General features: G+C 63.2%; 1 protein-coding gene across 2 annotated transcripts in view; it reads left to right on the forward strand.

Annotated features, from left to right (window-relative positions):
• Positions 1-8: 8 nt before the first annotated feature.
• The window catches only part of MORN1 (MORN repeat containing 1), a 50,552-nt gene continuing 34,739 nt past the window's right edge, over positions 9-15,821 (forward strand). Inside the window, exons 1-7 of one of the 2 annotated variants that reach the window (XM_047869837.1) lie at positions 9-337; positions 964-1,035; positions 3,862-3,960; positions 4,487-4,597; positions 5,779-5,869; positions 6,378-6,465; positions 14,695-14,791. In XM_047869837.1, the coding sequence (XP_047725793.1) occupies positions 265-337; positions 964-1,035; positions 3,862-3,960; positions 4,487-4,597; positions 5,779-5,869; positions 6,378-6,465; positions 14,695-14,791 (631 nt within the window). In that variant the 5' untranslated portion in view covers positions 9-264. The remainder of the gene's footprint in view (positions 338-963; positions 1,036-3,861; positions 3,961-4,486; positions 4,598-5,778; positions 5,870-6,377; positions 6,466-14,694; positions 14,792-15,821) is intronic. The other variant, XM_047869838.1, reaches the window with a different exon arrangement.

Consider the following 15,821-nt stretch of genomic DNA (forward strand, 5'->3'; position numbering starts at 1 on the left):
CAAGATGGCCGCCGGGGCGGAGCCGGGAGCCTCCAACCATTTCCGCTTCCGGCGCGGGCGCCAAGGCCGTTGGCGGGTGGTCCCCTCGGCGGAAGGGACGTCAGCGGAGGAAACGCGCTGTGCTGCGCATGCGTATTTGCGTCCTTGGGGGGGGGGGCCCGGGCCTGCACAACTCCAGTCCAGAGATTGCTATCGCCCAGAGGCTGGCCCACGAGCCAATGGAAGAGAGCGTTGCTGGTTGCTAAGGAAACCCCAAGCGGCAAGATGGCAGCCGCCGGCCATGGGAGCCCGAGCTCCAGCCTTCCTCGCCGGGACCCACCGAGGCCGCCGCGGGACGGTAATGGCTGTAGGCCGGGACCGGGCCTCCGTGCGCGGCGGGAGGGAGACGCCAAGGTCCCAGCCTACAACCCCGGGGAAGCCCCGGTGTCCCGAGCCTGAGAGGGGGGCACCCCCGCGAGTGGGAGGGGTCCCGGGCCCGCAGCGGAGCCGGGAGGGTCCGGGCCCGGCCCTGGACGCGCGGTTCTGAGGCTGGCGGGAGCTGCTCGTAGATGAGAAGAACCATCTTCAGGTAGTTCAGGTGGAGCCTGGGCCTCTTTACGGCAGGTGCAGGAGTCCAGGTTGCGCGGTGGAAACGGGGCTGGTGGGGAACTGGAGGGTTGCAGCTGCTGGCAGGACCCCTCAGGTGTAAATGTAGGCTTTGTCCCGAGGGGACCAGAGGACCCTGGTGCGTTCGTGCAGAGGAATGGCGGGGCTGGCCCCTTCCCCTCAACCCTGTACCTCACCTTCCCCCGGCAGCTGTCTCCCAGACCCTCCCCAGGCCGCAGCCTCTCAAGGACCCTGTGCACGCATCCTGCACACTCCCCTCAGGGCCCGGAGACCACCCCTCTCTAGTGTCTGTTGATTGTCAGCGGGGTCACCTGTGTCACCACGTGCTCACACGTCCATTTTCTTTCCAACAATCAGGTTATGGTGTCTACGTGTACCCGAATTCTTTCTTTCGATATGAAGGAGAATGGAAAGGAGGAAAGAAACATGGTAAGAAATATCTGTGGCCCACTCCCACGCTTGCCACCTTGCACCGACAGCCCATTTCCTGGGGTGCCTGGGCAGGCAGGTGGCTGCAGGAGCAGCAGCAGCGCTGGGCCCCACGCTCCCTGTCATGAGAGTCGAGGAAAGTCCCTGCAGGGCCCTGAGAGACCCCTCCGCCAACGCCTGCCAGGCAGGCTCTGGGGCACCCTGGGCAGGGGAAGCCACAAGTGTAAAATCCTCCCCAGGGTTTTCATCTGTCTTGGCCAAAGTGAAAATTGCCTTCATGGTTTACTTTTGATGATCAAGAAAATTACCTAGTTTTGAAAACAAACAAACAAAAACACCTCGGCACTAGAGAAGAGAAAGGGCCGAGTAAGAGGCGGGGGAGTCCTCTCCAGAGGTGGGCCCAGACTTTCCCGCATTTAAGCATTTATGTTCACGGGCATGTCTGTCTGGGGATTCTGCCTTCTCAACGTTTATTTATTTTGGGGACAGAGAGAGACAGAGCATGAACGGGCGAGGGGCAGAGAGAGGGGGAGACACAGAATCGGAAACAGGCTCCAGGCTCTGAGCCATCAGCCCAGAGCCCGACGCGGGGCTCGAACTCACGGACCGTGAGATCGTGACCTGGCTGAAGTCGGACGCTCAACCGACTGCGCCACCCAGGCGCCCCGGATTCTGCCTTCTCATATCCTCTGCCCATTTTTCTCCTGGAGAACTGGTCTTTTGGAATTTTTTTATATGAGTTCTTTTTGTGTCTACTGGCTGTTAGCATTTTCTATATTTTTAACTTTTTGACTTGTGTCATTGTCACACAAGACATTTTTTGCTTTTGTCTGAAATCTTTGCTTCTCTTCCTCGAGGCCGGGCAGGGAGGCTTGTGTCTAAGACCTCATGGTTCCCCCTTTTATTTTTTTTTAAGTTTTTTTTTTTTTAATTTATTTAAGTAACTTCTACCCCAATGTGGGGCTCAAACTCACAACCCTGAGATCAAGAGTTACACACAGGGCACCTGGGTGGCTCAGTCTGTTGAGCATCTGACTTCGGTTCAGGTTATGATCTCCCATTCATGGGTTTGAGCCCCACGTCGGGCTCTGTGCTGACAGCTCAGAGCCTGGAGCCTGCTTGGGATTCTGTGTCTCCCTCTCTCTGCTCCTCCCCTGCTCATGCTCTGTCTCTCTCGGTCTCTCAAAAAATAAAACGTCCAAGGGATACAGGAGTGCTGATGCCTAGGGGCACTTGTACCCCAATGTTTATAGCAGCACTCTCAACAATAGCCAAATTCTGGAAAGAGCCTAAATGTCCATCAACTGATGAATGGATAAAGAAATTGTGGTTTATATACACAATGGAGTACTGTGTGGCAATGAGAAAGAAAGAAATATGGCCTTTTGTAGCAACGTGGATGGAACTGGAGAGTGTGATGCTAAGTGAAATAAGCCATACAGAAAAAGACAGATACCATATGTTTTCACTCTTATGTGGATCCTGAGAAACTTAACAGAAACCCATGGGGAAGGGGAAGGAAAAAAAAAGAGGTTAGAGTGGGAGAGAGCCAAAGCATAAGAGCCTCTTAAAAACTGAGAACAAACTGAGGGTTGATGGGGGGTGGGAGGGAGGGGAGGGTGGGTGATGGGTATTGAGGAGGGCACCTTTTGGGATGAGCACTGGGTGTTGTATGGAAACCAATTTGACAATAAATTTCATATATTGAAGAAAAAAAAGAAGAAAAAACCATTACAGGTATGACTGTGAATAATTTCAAGATGAGATCATCCTGGACTAAGTTGAATCCTAAATCCAAAGATGAGTTTCCTCATAAGAGAAGAAAAGGGGAGATCACACAGAGGACAAGGCAATATAAGACAGAAATATAAACTGGAGGGGTGCATCAGTAAGCCAAGAAAGGTCAAGGATTGCTGGCAAAATGCTAGGGGAGAAGTATGGAATGGATTTTCCCTCAGAGGCTATAGAAGGAGCCAACCCTATCTACACCTTGATTTTGTAATTCTGGCCTGTGCCTGCAGAACTGTGAGGTAATAAGTTTCTGTTGTCTTAGCACTCCGTTTGTAATAGTTTGTTATGGAAGAACACTAATACATATCTCATAAAACATCAGATTTTTTTTCTGCTATAAATAAATAGATTAAATAAAACGTTAAAAAATTTTTTTTAAAAGTTACACGCGGGGCGCCTGGGTGGCGCAGTCGGTTAAGCGTCCGACTTTAGCCAGGTCATGATCTCGCGGTCCGTGAGTTCGAGCCCCGCGTCAGGCTCTGAGCTGATGGCTCAGAGCCTGGAGCCTGTTTCCGATTCTGTGTCTCCCTCTCTCTCTGCCCCTCCCCCGTTCATGCTCTGTCTCTCTCTGTCCCAAAAATAAATAAAAGTTGAAAAAAAAAATTAAAAAAAAAAAAAAGTTACACGCTTCTCTGACTGAGCTAGCCAGACACCCCAGTTCCCCTTTTTTAAATGTTTTCTTGAGTGCTGCCCTGTGTCACAGGCTCCCCTTCGTCCCCAGTGCTGATGGAGGCCAGGTGACCATAGCGTCCCCACTGAAGAGGCCGGAGTGGGATCTCCTCTGCACTTTGATGGCTCTGCAGTCATCCTGGCTGAGATAGCGGGTGTTCGTAATGTTTCAGAAACATTTCTGTTGAGAAGCGTGTATGTGGGTGAGTTTGCAGAGAGCAGGTGTGGGACCAGAGACGGAGCCAAAGACAGAGACCTGAGAGCCTCGAGGTCTCCCTCTTCCCTCTGAGAAACGAGCCCGGCCACACACGTGTGCCAGCAGTCCCTCCGACTTCGGTCTGACTTCACATCCTGATCTTTCCCCAGGTCGGGGGAAGCTGCTGTTTAAAGATGGGGGCTATTACGAAGGCGAGTTCACGGACGGGGAGATCACGGGGGAAGGCTGCCGGATCTGGGCCTCATCAGGTTAGCGGTGGGGACAGGTGCGGGCATGCTAACTCCTCCCTCATAAGCCATCTGCTCTAAGTTGTACCTGGCTTCCGGCTGCAGAAGGCCCCTCCGACTGTGAAATGTGGGCTCCTGGTTTGCGTTAGGTGTCCTGAGTCAGCAGAGCGTCCCCTGGGGCAGGGGCAGCCACGGCTCCAGGAGCCCAGACCCTCGCAGGCAAGCCTGGTGGCCGCTTCTCTGGGAGGGAAGGTTCACTCCACAGACTGACCCAGAGAGGTCTTTCCCTTGGGCTCACGGACGCCACAGAGGGTCGTCCTAGGACAGGTCTGCTCCCACAGGCCAGGAGGGGAGGGAACCGACACCCCTACGGTAACCAGGATGGCAGGGCCAGACCTGCCCAATCATACCTTGTCTCGTCAGCCAAGGTAAATAAATGGCGCCTGCCGCCACTGATTGGGGACAGGAGGGTCTGACTGTTGACCCACCAAGGACACAGGCAACAGCTCTAACCCTGGATGCCTGTGCCCCTCCTCCTCTGCACCAGGGAACACCTATTCGGGACAGTTTGTTTTGGGAGAACCTCAAGGACGTGGCGTCATGAAGTACAAAGCTGGTGGATGTTACGAAGGGGAGCTCTCCCACGGCATGAGAGAAGGTCTGACGCCACCAGAACTTCCTGAGTGTGGCAGGGTGCTGTGTGGGGAGCCCTGGACACCAGCACCCCTCACCAAGATCTGACTCAGGGGGCCCGTATGGGCTCAGGAATCTGAGCTTGCCCAGGGAGCCTGACGTGCACCCGGGGCCTGGGAGCCTTTCCCCCAGTTCCGTGTGGGGGCCATGGCCCGGGGACCCCGTGTGCTGTGGCTGTGACAAGGGTCGTGCGTCGGTTAACCACCACTGTGGTTTAAATCCAGTGGCTCAAGACAACCGCGACTTGATTGTTTGCCCACAACCCCAGGCATCTGCGATCTGGCCCGGCCCTGCTGGGAAAGCTTCCGCACCCACGTGGGGTCTCCCCTCCAGCCGCAGTGACGGCACTCGAGCAGGGCTGGTAGCTCCCGGGCCCTCCTGGCCTAAAAGCCTCAGGGCTCCTGGGGGGCAAGAAGGTGCAGGCCCTCCGAGGTCACGCTGCTCACAGAGCGAGTAAAGAGGCCATGCTTGGGGGGAAGTGGACTCTGCCCCGAGGGGGCGGTTGGGGGTGGCGTGCGTGCCCCCGAGGCCCAAAGACCAGAGCGCTCACTATTCTGGAAGACCAGCACCCAGAACCGGGCCAAGAGGCCACGAGGTCCGATGGTGCCTTCGTGGTGTCCGCACGCGTTTCCGAGCTGTCCCGAATGACACAGTGAAGCCCTGTCCTCACGAGCGTGTCCTCTGGCCTCTAGGCCGAGGGCCTCTGAGTCTGTTACTTGGGGCCCAGCCCTGCTGTTACGTCTGTGAAGGGCGGCTTTCCCACAGGCTCACGTGCACACCTGCAGTGGCCAGGCCATGGTATGGGCCCCACCACACAGCAGGCACTCCGGCCTCAGACTCCGGGGGGGGGGGGGGGGGGGGCTGGGGTCCTTAAGTGACACCCTCCCACCCTCACTCAGGACCTTTGAGAGCCGGACCCCAGAGCCACTTCCATTGGGTGGCCGCTGGGGCCACCCTAAATCGAATCTGCCCTTCCTGCCCCGACGGCCCTGGCCTGGGAGGACGGCCTGGCTCCCGGGGCCCCGCCGACCCCAGCTTTCTTCCCGACCCACCCGCCCTCAGGAGGCCCGCAAAGCCCCTTCGGGGATGTAGGTCCACCTGGCAGGACGCAAGAGGTGACACTGGGTGCCTGGGCTCGCTCCCTAGGATACGGGCGTCTGGTGGACCGGGACGGACAAGCCTACTGGGGGTGGTTCCATGACAACCAGCGACACGGCCAAGGACACATGGTCTTCCGGTGAGTACGCCACCCGTCTGTCCCCAGCCCCCAGCGCCGGTCCACGAGGTTCGGTCTGAGTTCTTGGTAGGATTCTGACCGTTCTCTCAGTTACGGACATCGCTCAACGGGGTGTGCAGGAGAGAAGACGTCCCGGGAGGCGGGTGCGGGGCCCTGGCCGGAGGACGAGCCAAGACTTCCACGGCAGCAGGCCTGCCTGCCTGCCTTTAAATCCGGCGGCCGCGGCTCCGCGCAGGTCCCCCCCCCCCCCCCCCGCTTCTCCGGTAGCCTCTCCAAGTCTTACTCACCTGGGGGGCCAGGCGAGCGGGTGCCAAGGCCACAGCCCCCCGCCACCCCCCCGCCCGCAGCAGGCCCTGGCGAGGCAGGAGCTCACGCCATCTGCTCAGAGCCTATTTTCGCCTCCGTCCCGGTGGCGCTTGCTGAGCCCCGGTCGGAGGAGCCGGTCTGAGTCAGCGCCGCCACCTGGCTCTCCCCAGGCTGACGGCAGCCCCTGTGTTTGTGTCCCCAGGAACGGTGACGAGTACGAAGGCGACTGGGTCCGGGACCAGCGTCAGGGGCACGGGGTGCTGCGTTGTGCCGACGGCTCCACCTATGAGGTATCTGGGGACCTGGCGGGACCCAGGCCCTCTGTGCTGGCCTCCGGAGTGTTCCGGTGCGTGTCAGTGCTGCTACCCGCCCCCAGCAGGGGCCCGGAGGGCTGCGGTGAAGGGCCCCGGCCAGTACCTTTCCTGACTGGCTCCTGAGATGCCATAACCCGCATTGTCGCCTGTGGAAATGAGGTGAAATTTCTCAGTCCCTTGAGGATGCCCTCGGTGCGGGCAAAGCGGGTTTTGGTGAGGGATGCCCCCACTGATAATGTGCGGAAGCAGACGAGGAGGCCCGTCCCCCCTCACCGCTGCAGGCACTGCCCCTCGGGTTTGACAGGGGGTTTACTCACTACGAGGGGTGGGGGAGAGAGACCCAGGCAGATCCAAAGACCTCGTCAAGACCCCAGAATTCATCATTCTTTTTATGGACACTGGCCCGCATGCCCGGCCGGGAGCAAAGCGGGCAGAGCCAGGGATGCGTATCTCCGGTCAGCGGCCAGACTGGATGAGGGGCCCCGCTGGGTCTGCAGGCAGCTGGGTGGCCAGGGGCCTGGCCGTCCTCCCTGATGTGTCCTCGTGTGTGGGCGGGAGGAAGAGGGTATGGCAGGCCGGCTTGGGAGGCCCTGGAGCCTCAGCGGGGCTGGAATGTGTTCCGAGCGTTTTGGGAAGGGCCGGAGGGGTGACGCTCTGGTCTCTGTGGAAGAGGCCCGCCTGGCTCTTAGTCGGAAACACCGTCAGGAGAGGCGATGGGGCGCAGAGAACAGCATCAGGACGTTTCGGAGGTGAAGACGCGGCCGTGCTGACAGCTTGGCTGTTGAAGCAAAGGCCAGAGGAGAAGGAAGGACCCCCGGCTTCGGGACTGTCAGGTGGCAGTGGTGCCCAGAGCCGAGTCCCGCTGGGGGACAAACCACACCAGTGCGTGAACATGGACACGGGCAGCTGGCGAGAGGCTGTGCAGCGCTAGGCGGGGTAAAAGCAGACGCACGGGTGGCCCCGGAGACGCCCCCAAAGATGGACCCGGGACCTGGCTCGGGCAGGGAGAGTCGTGGCGCGCACGGGGGCTTCAAGACCGATGGAGCTGTCGCCTTGGTTGTGACACGCCCACTAAACCCGGCTCTGGGAGCCCGGGGGCTGCTGCTCGCGGCTGCCCCTGCAGCGCCCTCTACTGACGAAGCGGCGCACCAGCCGGCCGACAGAGACCTCAAGGGGTCCGGCTTCCGCCCCCCGAAGGCGGCCAAGAAGGGTGGCTCTGGGGCCGAGAGGCCATAAAATGGTCCCCGGCCCGGGGTGGAGACGGAGTGGCTGGGGCAGGGGCAAGGGTGCCCGGACGCCGGCCTGTAGTGCAGGAAGCCCCACACGGCTGGCTGCCTTCCCTGCTCGTGAGGCAAGATCTGCCCCGGTAAGACCGCATCCAGGCCAGCGCCCCCTGTGCTCGAGGGGCCCCGCGTCCACGTTGCTGCTGCCCTGCCGGCCTGGGCTGGTGTGCTTGGTGGTTTGCACCGCACCCATTTGCAGGTGCTGCTGTGACCTGCTGCTTCTCCACGAGGGGACGTCCGTCCGTCCGTCCTTATGGGGCCACAGACTGTCCGCCTCAATTCTCCGGAGCTGCAAGGGAAGAGAAATGCAGGGCAGGCCCTCCTCCCAGGGTCCTCGCCCCACCTGGAGTCGCCTCCACAAATGTGCACGGCCACAGCCCAGGCTGGGGGACACCAGTATCTGCCACTTGGCCGCTAGGCCTCTCGCCACAGTTACCAGGCTCTGTCCTCAGCCCTCGCCTCAGTTCTGCCCATCTTGTGGTTCAAGGGCCTTGTGAGTTCACAGGCCCAGAGGAGGCCTCCCACATCAGGGAGTCCTGGCTTGGAGCCCGGGCTCCCTCACATCCCTGTGACATTCAGGGGCAGCCAGCACAGCCTAAGACCCGGGTCAGGCTCCCCACGGCCGCACGGGGCCGGAGGACAGGGCAACACGCTCTTTAGAGCCCCCAGCACTTCCCTGTTTCTGGAGGCTTTTCTGGCCCTCGGACCCTCCGCCGCCTGCATGGCCTCCCTTCGGGGCTGTGGCTGCCCACCTGGGCCCCCACTCAGGCCTCCCCTGCAAGTCGAGGCTCAGCCAGGAGGGGACGGGCAGCAGCCCCCCACTCCCTGGGCTGACCCGGGACGCCTGCTGGGCGATCCACCAGGGGGCAGCCCAGCCCTGCCAGCAGCGTGGCCTCGGCAGGCCTGCCAGGGGCTTCTCCCACTCGGGAGACATCTTGTTCCGACTTGCGGGCCGGGAGCCGGGTCTCCGACAGAACCGCCCTGGGCTGCAGCTCCCGATGGCCAGGCTGCCTTGTCCAGAGTGAGGAGGTGTTTGCCTGGACAGTCGCCCCGTGGTGTCTCCAGCCACACCATCCCAGCCTGCAGACCTCGGGACCCCCGCACGCCCTTGAGGGAGATGGCGTGTCCTCGGCGTGGGGCGCCTCAAATGAGTGGAGGTGGAAGCCTGGTCCTTCCAGGCCGCGTCTCCCCGGGATGCAGACTTGTGTCTCTCCATTTCCTTTTGCTGGGCAGCATCCCAACCTTCCGGAGTCTTCTGCCCAAGAAACTCGGACACTCTGCCTGCCCCCTGCAGCTCCAAGTGCTGCTGGGACACCCATCCTCCATCGTGCTGGGCGGTGTCCATTTGGGCAGCCCCCATCCGCACGTGATGGCAGGGACACGAGCAGCCACCTCCCCTGCGGTCCAGGCGCTGACCTGACGACACGAGTGGCACACGGGTCCCGGAGGAAGGGCCGGCGCTGGGGTCCGTCCTCTGCCCTCCAGCCCCTTTCTAAGCTGGCTTCCAGCTGGCCGTGCGGACAGACAGACAGACGGACGGACAGGGCCAAAGGAGGAGGACCGCGTCCAGGAGGGGGTGGGCTCAGGCTGCAGCCACAGGGCGGCCTCAGGGCCCTCACTCGCAGCTGCCAGGACGCCTTTCGGACCGCCACAGAGTCCTTGCACAGTCTGGCGTCGGGCCTGGCCGATGAGGAAGGCGCGGGCTCCCGGATCCAGCGCAGGCCTCTCCGGGTGTAGGGACACCTCCCGCCCGACCTCTGACCTCCGGGCATCGGGAGTCACCCGGTGATCGGTAGACACGGAGCCGCCGCAGGGAGTGGGGCGCCACCCCAAGGCGCGTCTCCCGTGAGGGTGTGGGCGACCCCCTGGGCCCTCGCAGGGAAGGAGTCGGCCCTCTTGAAAACGATCTGTGCGGGGCGCCCGGGTGGCGCAGTCGGTTAAGCGTCCGATTTCAGCCAGGTCACGGTCTCGCGGTCCATGAGTTCGAGCCCCGCGTCGGGCTCTGGGCTGATGGCTCGGAGCCTGGAGCCTGTTTCCGATTCTGTGTCTCCCTCTCTCTCTGCCCCTCCCCCGTTCATGCTCTGTCTCTCTCTGTCCCCCAAAAACTAAACGTTGAAAAAAAAATTTTTTTTTGAAAAAAGAAAGAAAGAAAACCATCTGTGTATCTCATGAGATACCCCTGACCTGAAACGTACCGTCTTAACCACCAAGTGTGAAGTTCGGAGGTATCAAGCACGTTCACACAGTTGCGCGGCCGTCCCCACCGCCCATTTCCAGAACCTTCCACCTTCCCAAACGGACGCTCCGCCCCATGAAACACTGGCGCCCACCCCGCCACTCTCTCTGTGGATTTGACCCCCGCGTGTACTGCGCATCCCCGGAGTCCTACGGGGTCTGTCCTGTGGGGACGGGCCGCTGTCACGGAGCACGGTGCCCCCGAGGGCATCTGTGTTCCTCCCTCTTAAGGGCCGGATGATCCTCCACGGCGTGGAGGGACCACGTCGTGTTCGTGCCTCCGTCGGTGGGCACCGGGGTGGCTCCCACCCCTCGGCTCCTCGAGCTCCTGCTGCCGTGCGCGTTGCGGGGGGCGCCCAGCCCTCACAGGGCCTGCGCCCGGTTCTGCGGCCGTGGACCCACCACGGGGACTTCTGGACCGCAGGGTAGCTCACTGCTGGATGTGCGAGGAACTCCTCACGGTTCCCACGGCGGCTGTGCCACATTACTTTCCCACCAGCATCTGTCCTTCTCTGTTCCGGAAAACCTGCCCCGACCAGTGTGGGTGCCATGCACAATAGCGGACGGGGCCTGGGGGCCGATAGCGCCTTGGGGGCGAGCCGCACTCCCATGGAGTGGAGGCAGGCCCGAGCTGTTCGCACAGCCAAGCGCTCCCTACCTGTGCGGCTGCGGCATGGTCCCCACCGGCAGCTGCTGGCTTCCGGGCTGTCCGTGCACATTGGCTGCGTTTCCGTGCTGGCTCTCCCAGAGGGAGGCCTGCTGGTCGGTGCACCTGCCTGCCGCAGGGAGCAGGTGGCCGGCCTTATGTGTGTCTTCACCTGCTGGCGGCTCCCCTGCGTCTGCAGGAGCGCCGGGGGCCTTTGTGTCCCCACACCCCCCCTCGCAGTCCAGGGATGTGGGGCTGTGACCCTGGGGGGCGCTGCACGCAGGACAGAAGAGGCATCTGGGCCTTTTCGAGCACGTGTGGGAGGAGGGTCTGGGCTGCCGGAGCCATCGCGGGAGCCAACGCCAGGCTCCAGGCTCCACGTGAGGTTCAGATGTCCACAGACCTCAGAAACGGACGCGGGCAGGCAGCGAGAGCCACCGCTGACACCGTGAAATCCCGGGAACTTACAGCAGGGTCACGGAGGTCAAGCATGACACCCTGTGACCCTGGTGTTCGGGAGACGAGAGTGGGGCGCACACCCATGCCACCGTCGTGCCAGCCCGTGCGGTCACTGCCACCCCTGCAGGCCGTCCCGCAAGCCGGGGAGACCAGGGCTCCTGGACAGTCGCGGGGCCCGGGCAGGTGGCCCGCGGCCATTTCCTCATATGTGACCCGACCCCAGCCACCCCGACCTGGTCTGCGAGCCCGTGACCTCAAAGGAAGTGGTCACCTGCTCCAGCTCCGAGGTTTGGCATGGCGCGGAGACCGCGAATGCCTCTTTGAGTGGCCGCCAGTGTGCCAGGCTGCAGATTCAGGGAGCACCAGGGAGCACGGGGGAGGGGCCGGCACGGAAGCGATAACCATGAAAGCACGGCAACTTTTCCCTCCGAAAGAAAAGTCGCATCGGTCAAGCAGAGCGCTTCCTTAAAGGAGAAGAGAGTCGAGTGCTTGTCTCACACAATTTATCCCCATCACGTGGGGGCACAAGCCAGGAATCTCTCGTCCCATCGGCCCCACTCTGTTCAGGGAGGCTCCAAACAGGCGGGTCCCATCCTGTGGAGCCCTGGGCGCCCAGAGGTGGGCCCAGCTGCCGAGTCCACAGCAGCACCCTCGGGGTCCGAGGGGAGCCCTGCAGCCGCGGCTGACAGGCGTGCCTCACCGTCGTCCCGCGGGACCGTCTCCTAACAGTGGACCCCGTTCCCTCGGTCTTTGTGGTGTGGACACAGGCCCCGCGCTTCCTCCCGGGATGGCTCCCACCGTGCAGCAGCCCCGGCCTGGGCGCCAGCCGGCTCCCTGACCGGAGGGAGCCCCCGCCCCGGGTGGAATGCACTCGCCCCTCCTCGTGGGGGTCCAGCCTCCTCCAGGAGACAGTTGTAGGAGTGGTGACTCGTGCTTCGGGCGTGTGTCGGCGGAGAAAGGGCAGGGCTCTCACAGGTATGATTTATGACATTAATTAGAAAAGGTCCCACGCTGGCTGAGTTGCGTGGCACACCCGAGTGTGTTCGTCCCGGTGTGGTTCTGCACTGAAGCCGCGGAAGCCCAGCTGCCCCGGAGCTGCGGTCTGGGCTCAGGTTCTAGCAGGCGAGTTAAAGGTCGCCGGGGGACGGGGGCGCCTGTGCCCACGGGCCGCCCTCCTCCTCGGAGGCCCTGGGTGTGGAATGACCCGAGAGTCCGATGCTTCCCAGGCAAGGCTGCGCCGGTGCTTGGCTTGGTGGACGGGAGTGCGAGCGGGGACGAGAGGCGGCGGCTGTCGTGGCGGAAATGGCCGTGAGGTGGGCGGGCGCGGGCGACTGGCTCAGCAGCCATCGCGCCATTTGGAGGGCCCTTCGGCCTGTGTCGATTTGGGCCCTGATGCAGGCCCGAGGGAGCCAGGAAGCATTTACAAGAGTGTCCACCCGTGGGAGCTGTGGCCCCTGCCTCCAGGAGTCTCGGGTGCCCCCGTGGGCGGGGCGGGGCTACGGGGTTTGGGTCCGTGTGCGGGAGCGTCTGGAGCCCAGAGAGGGAGGTGCGGGCATGGGGCCGGCGCCTGGGAGGGCACGTGAGCACATGGCTGGGCTCCAGGGGCCCTGCTCCCATCCCCGCAGGGTGGGGTGACCCACATGCCTGCCCAGGGACAGGGACGAGCACTGCAGGGTGAAGGCAGGTAGCAGGCTTGCCCAGAGCACAAGGGGGCACAGAAACAGCAGCTCTCGCGCCGGTGGGACGGAGGGAGCTGGAGCGACGAGGCCGAGGGAGGCCGCGAGGCCGCGGGGCCCCACAGGGAGGTGTCGCTCTGCAAGGCGCAGCCCTCACCTGTGGCCACCGCCCCTGCCCCGGCCTCCTTGGGGCCTGACCACATCCTAGTGTGTCACCTGCTGCCGCCAGGCCCCGGGCCCAAGCCCAGAGGTTTCCAGGCGGAAGGGCGCCCCTCTGTTGGGGGCGGTGGATCTGGTGTGGCTCCTGTGGGCTTTTCGTGTGGCCAGCCAGGGTCTGTCGCCCGAGCTGAAGCTGGTAACTCGTCAGGTTTGGGGATGGTGTCGTGAGGGAAAGCGTTTCCCAGCAAGCAGACGGTAACCGGGGGCTCCGGGGGCAGCCACCCTGCCCTCCCAGCGCTGCCCCGACCTCGACCCACGGACCACAGCTCAGCCCGGGACCGCTGCTCTGCTGGCTTCCGCCCAGATCACCTCGCCCGTCACCGTGAGAGAGAGCCGCTGCCCGGCCACGCACACACACACGCAGGCAGACACGCAACACGCTTGCCCGCAGGTACGCACAGAACACGTATGTAGGTGGAAGCGCCCGCGCCCCCGTCCCCACGCGGGTACCTGTGCGCTCGGCACCCGCTGATGGTCACTTAGGTGCTCACAGGCGCCTCCGGAGCCGCCCCTGCCGCTGCCGGTGGGCTTCCCGCCCCGAGTCCAGGACGAGAGAGCAGCGCCCGCGGGCTTGGTCCGGCCCGTCGCCTGCACCCGGGGGCCACTTCCTGGGGGACGCGACCTCAGCCCCGCGTGCACCGAGCATCCCCGAGGTGCAGCCTCGGGAGACCGGGAACGGCCGCAAGGCCGACTCTGCCGTCTGGGTCTTGGGCGGGAGGGACGGCCAGGCCTCGCGGCTGGGCTCGGCCTGCCCCTGCCCGCCTAGAGCCCCGGCCCTCCTGTGGCCGCAGCGGTCGGGTCGCCGCCCCTGCCGGGTGCCCGGGGGGCTGCCCGCTGTCCGGAGCCCCGGCCCAGGGGTGAGCCGTGGTCGGACCTCCACCCCTCACGGTGACTTGACTCCAAAGCCCTGGTGCTCGGCGACTCTGTTCCCCAGGCCGCCCGCGGGAGGCTCCTTCCCAGGTTTGGGGCGTCCAAGCTGTGCCGGGCCGCAGCCCCCGGGGGCCGTTGCCACGGCCCCGTGGCCCCTCCCGGGGGCCCGAGAGAGGCCGGCGCCGGCCTCAGCTGCGCTGTGTCCCTCGGGGCCCGTGGGCAGCGCCGTCCACACGGGCATCGACCGTGGCCCAGCCCGGGTGGAGGGCAGGGCGGGGGCGCGGAGCCCGATCAGCTCCCACGGAAGGATGCGTGGAACCAAGCGTGCCTTCGGCTGAGTTTTCTTCCAGAAGGAGTAATTCGTAGTCAAACAAAGTACCAGCAGGCCCTTGAAGTTTCCCACAGAAGTGACGTCATTCTTATTCTTCTGCCCCGTTGTGCGTGTGGTTCGGAAAGCGAGGTTTATTGCGAGGGCGGCAGAGTGGGGTGTGCGCCGCGGGGACTCAGCGGGCCCCTCGATGGGCCCGCCCGTTGTCAGGGAGCCCTCCGGCCCTCACACGTGCGGTGTCCTTCCCGAGAGGGTTTCTGTGCCGAAAGGGCCCCCTTTCCGAGCCGGTGTTTCGTTGGCATCTTGTACACGTGTCCTTGCTCCCAAACGTCACGGCTTCTTACACTTTGGTCGCAGGGCAGCGTGGCCACACAGCAGCAGCTCGTGATTCCCCGCCCTCGAAGGGTCTCCGGGACCCCGGGGCCACCCCCTCCCCCTGCATCACACGTGCCCTCTGTGGGTTCTGAGTGCACACGGCTGTCTCTGCAGGGACAGTGGCACGGTGACGTCTTCAGCGGCCTGGGCAGGATGACCCTCTGCTCTGGGGCCGTCTACCGCGGGATGTGGATCAATGGCCACCCGGCGGGTAAGTGCCCACACGCCCCCCTCGGCGTTGCAAGGTCCTCTTGTAAGTTCTCCCTCAGGCGGCCCCAGGCACCGGCACAGGGGAGTTGGGTCAGGAGGTGTTTGGGGGTGATGGTGAAGTTCATCTAGAACCCCAGCCCCTTTAGAAGAAACACATTCCAGTCGGGTTTCGGAAGGGCTCGTGACCGTGACCGGCAGAGGCCCCAGTCCGACCTCGGACAGCCATGGCCCCGCTGTGAGCAGGAGGGTCCCAGCCTCAGAGGGTCCCCGCCCGCAGGGCCCTGGGCACCTGTCCCCCTCCCTGAACTCTCTGCACCGTGACTGGAGCAGAGGGCTTGCAGGGGCCCCTCCCTCTGTTCCCCGGTTCAGGTGACCTCCTATTAGACTCCAGGACAGAAGTGCCACCCCGGGGGCCAGGGGTCACGGGCTGCAGCTGCTCACTCAGAGCTGACCAGCCACGACCTCAGGTGGGTCCCCAGGGCCCCCTGCAGGGGAGAGGCCGCGGCAGGTGCCCGCCAGGCCGGGAAGGACTCCTCGGTGGGGGCTGAGGTCCTGTGAAGGGGAGTGGCAGCCTAGGTCAGGGGGAGTCTCCTGGAGGGACTCCCGGATCCTTCCCAGCCCCCCAGGGCTCGGGGTTCAGGGGGAAGCAGACGCTGAAAACACTGTCTCCGGCCGCTCAGACCCCAGAGGACGCCCGGCAGATCCAGGAGGTGGGGGCCAGCCTGTGGGTGGGTCGCCCTCCAGGCCAGCTCCCCGGCAGGTGGCCGTAGCACCTCGTCCACACACGTGGAGCCCCTGACTCAGACACAAGGCGTGCAGGGCCTGAGTCCCAACCAAGCAGAGGATGTGCCGGAACCTTCCACGGTGTACAGACCCAAATGCTGATGAGCCACTTGCTTACAGCCCTTCCCCGTTTGGCGGCACTCTGCAGTCTCTTCAGTGGACTTGTGGGAATTGCTTAAAAATCACAGCTGACCCTCAGGGCGGGGTCACAGTCTCGTTCTAGTGACTGCCCAGGTCATTCGGTCAGG

Source organism: Prionailurus viverrinus, chromosome C1 (genome assembly GCF_022837055.1).
Source record: "Prionailurus viverrinus isolate Anna chromosome C1, UM_Priviv_1.0, whole genome shotgun sequence".
NCBI classification, from domain to species: domain Eukaryota; kingdom Metazoa; phylum Chordata; class Mammalia; order Carnivora; family Felidae; genus Prionailurus; species Prionailurus viverrinus.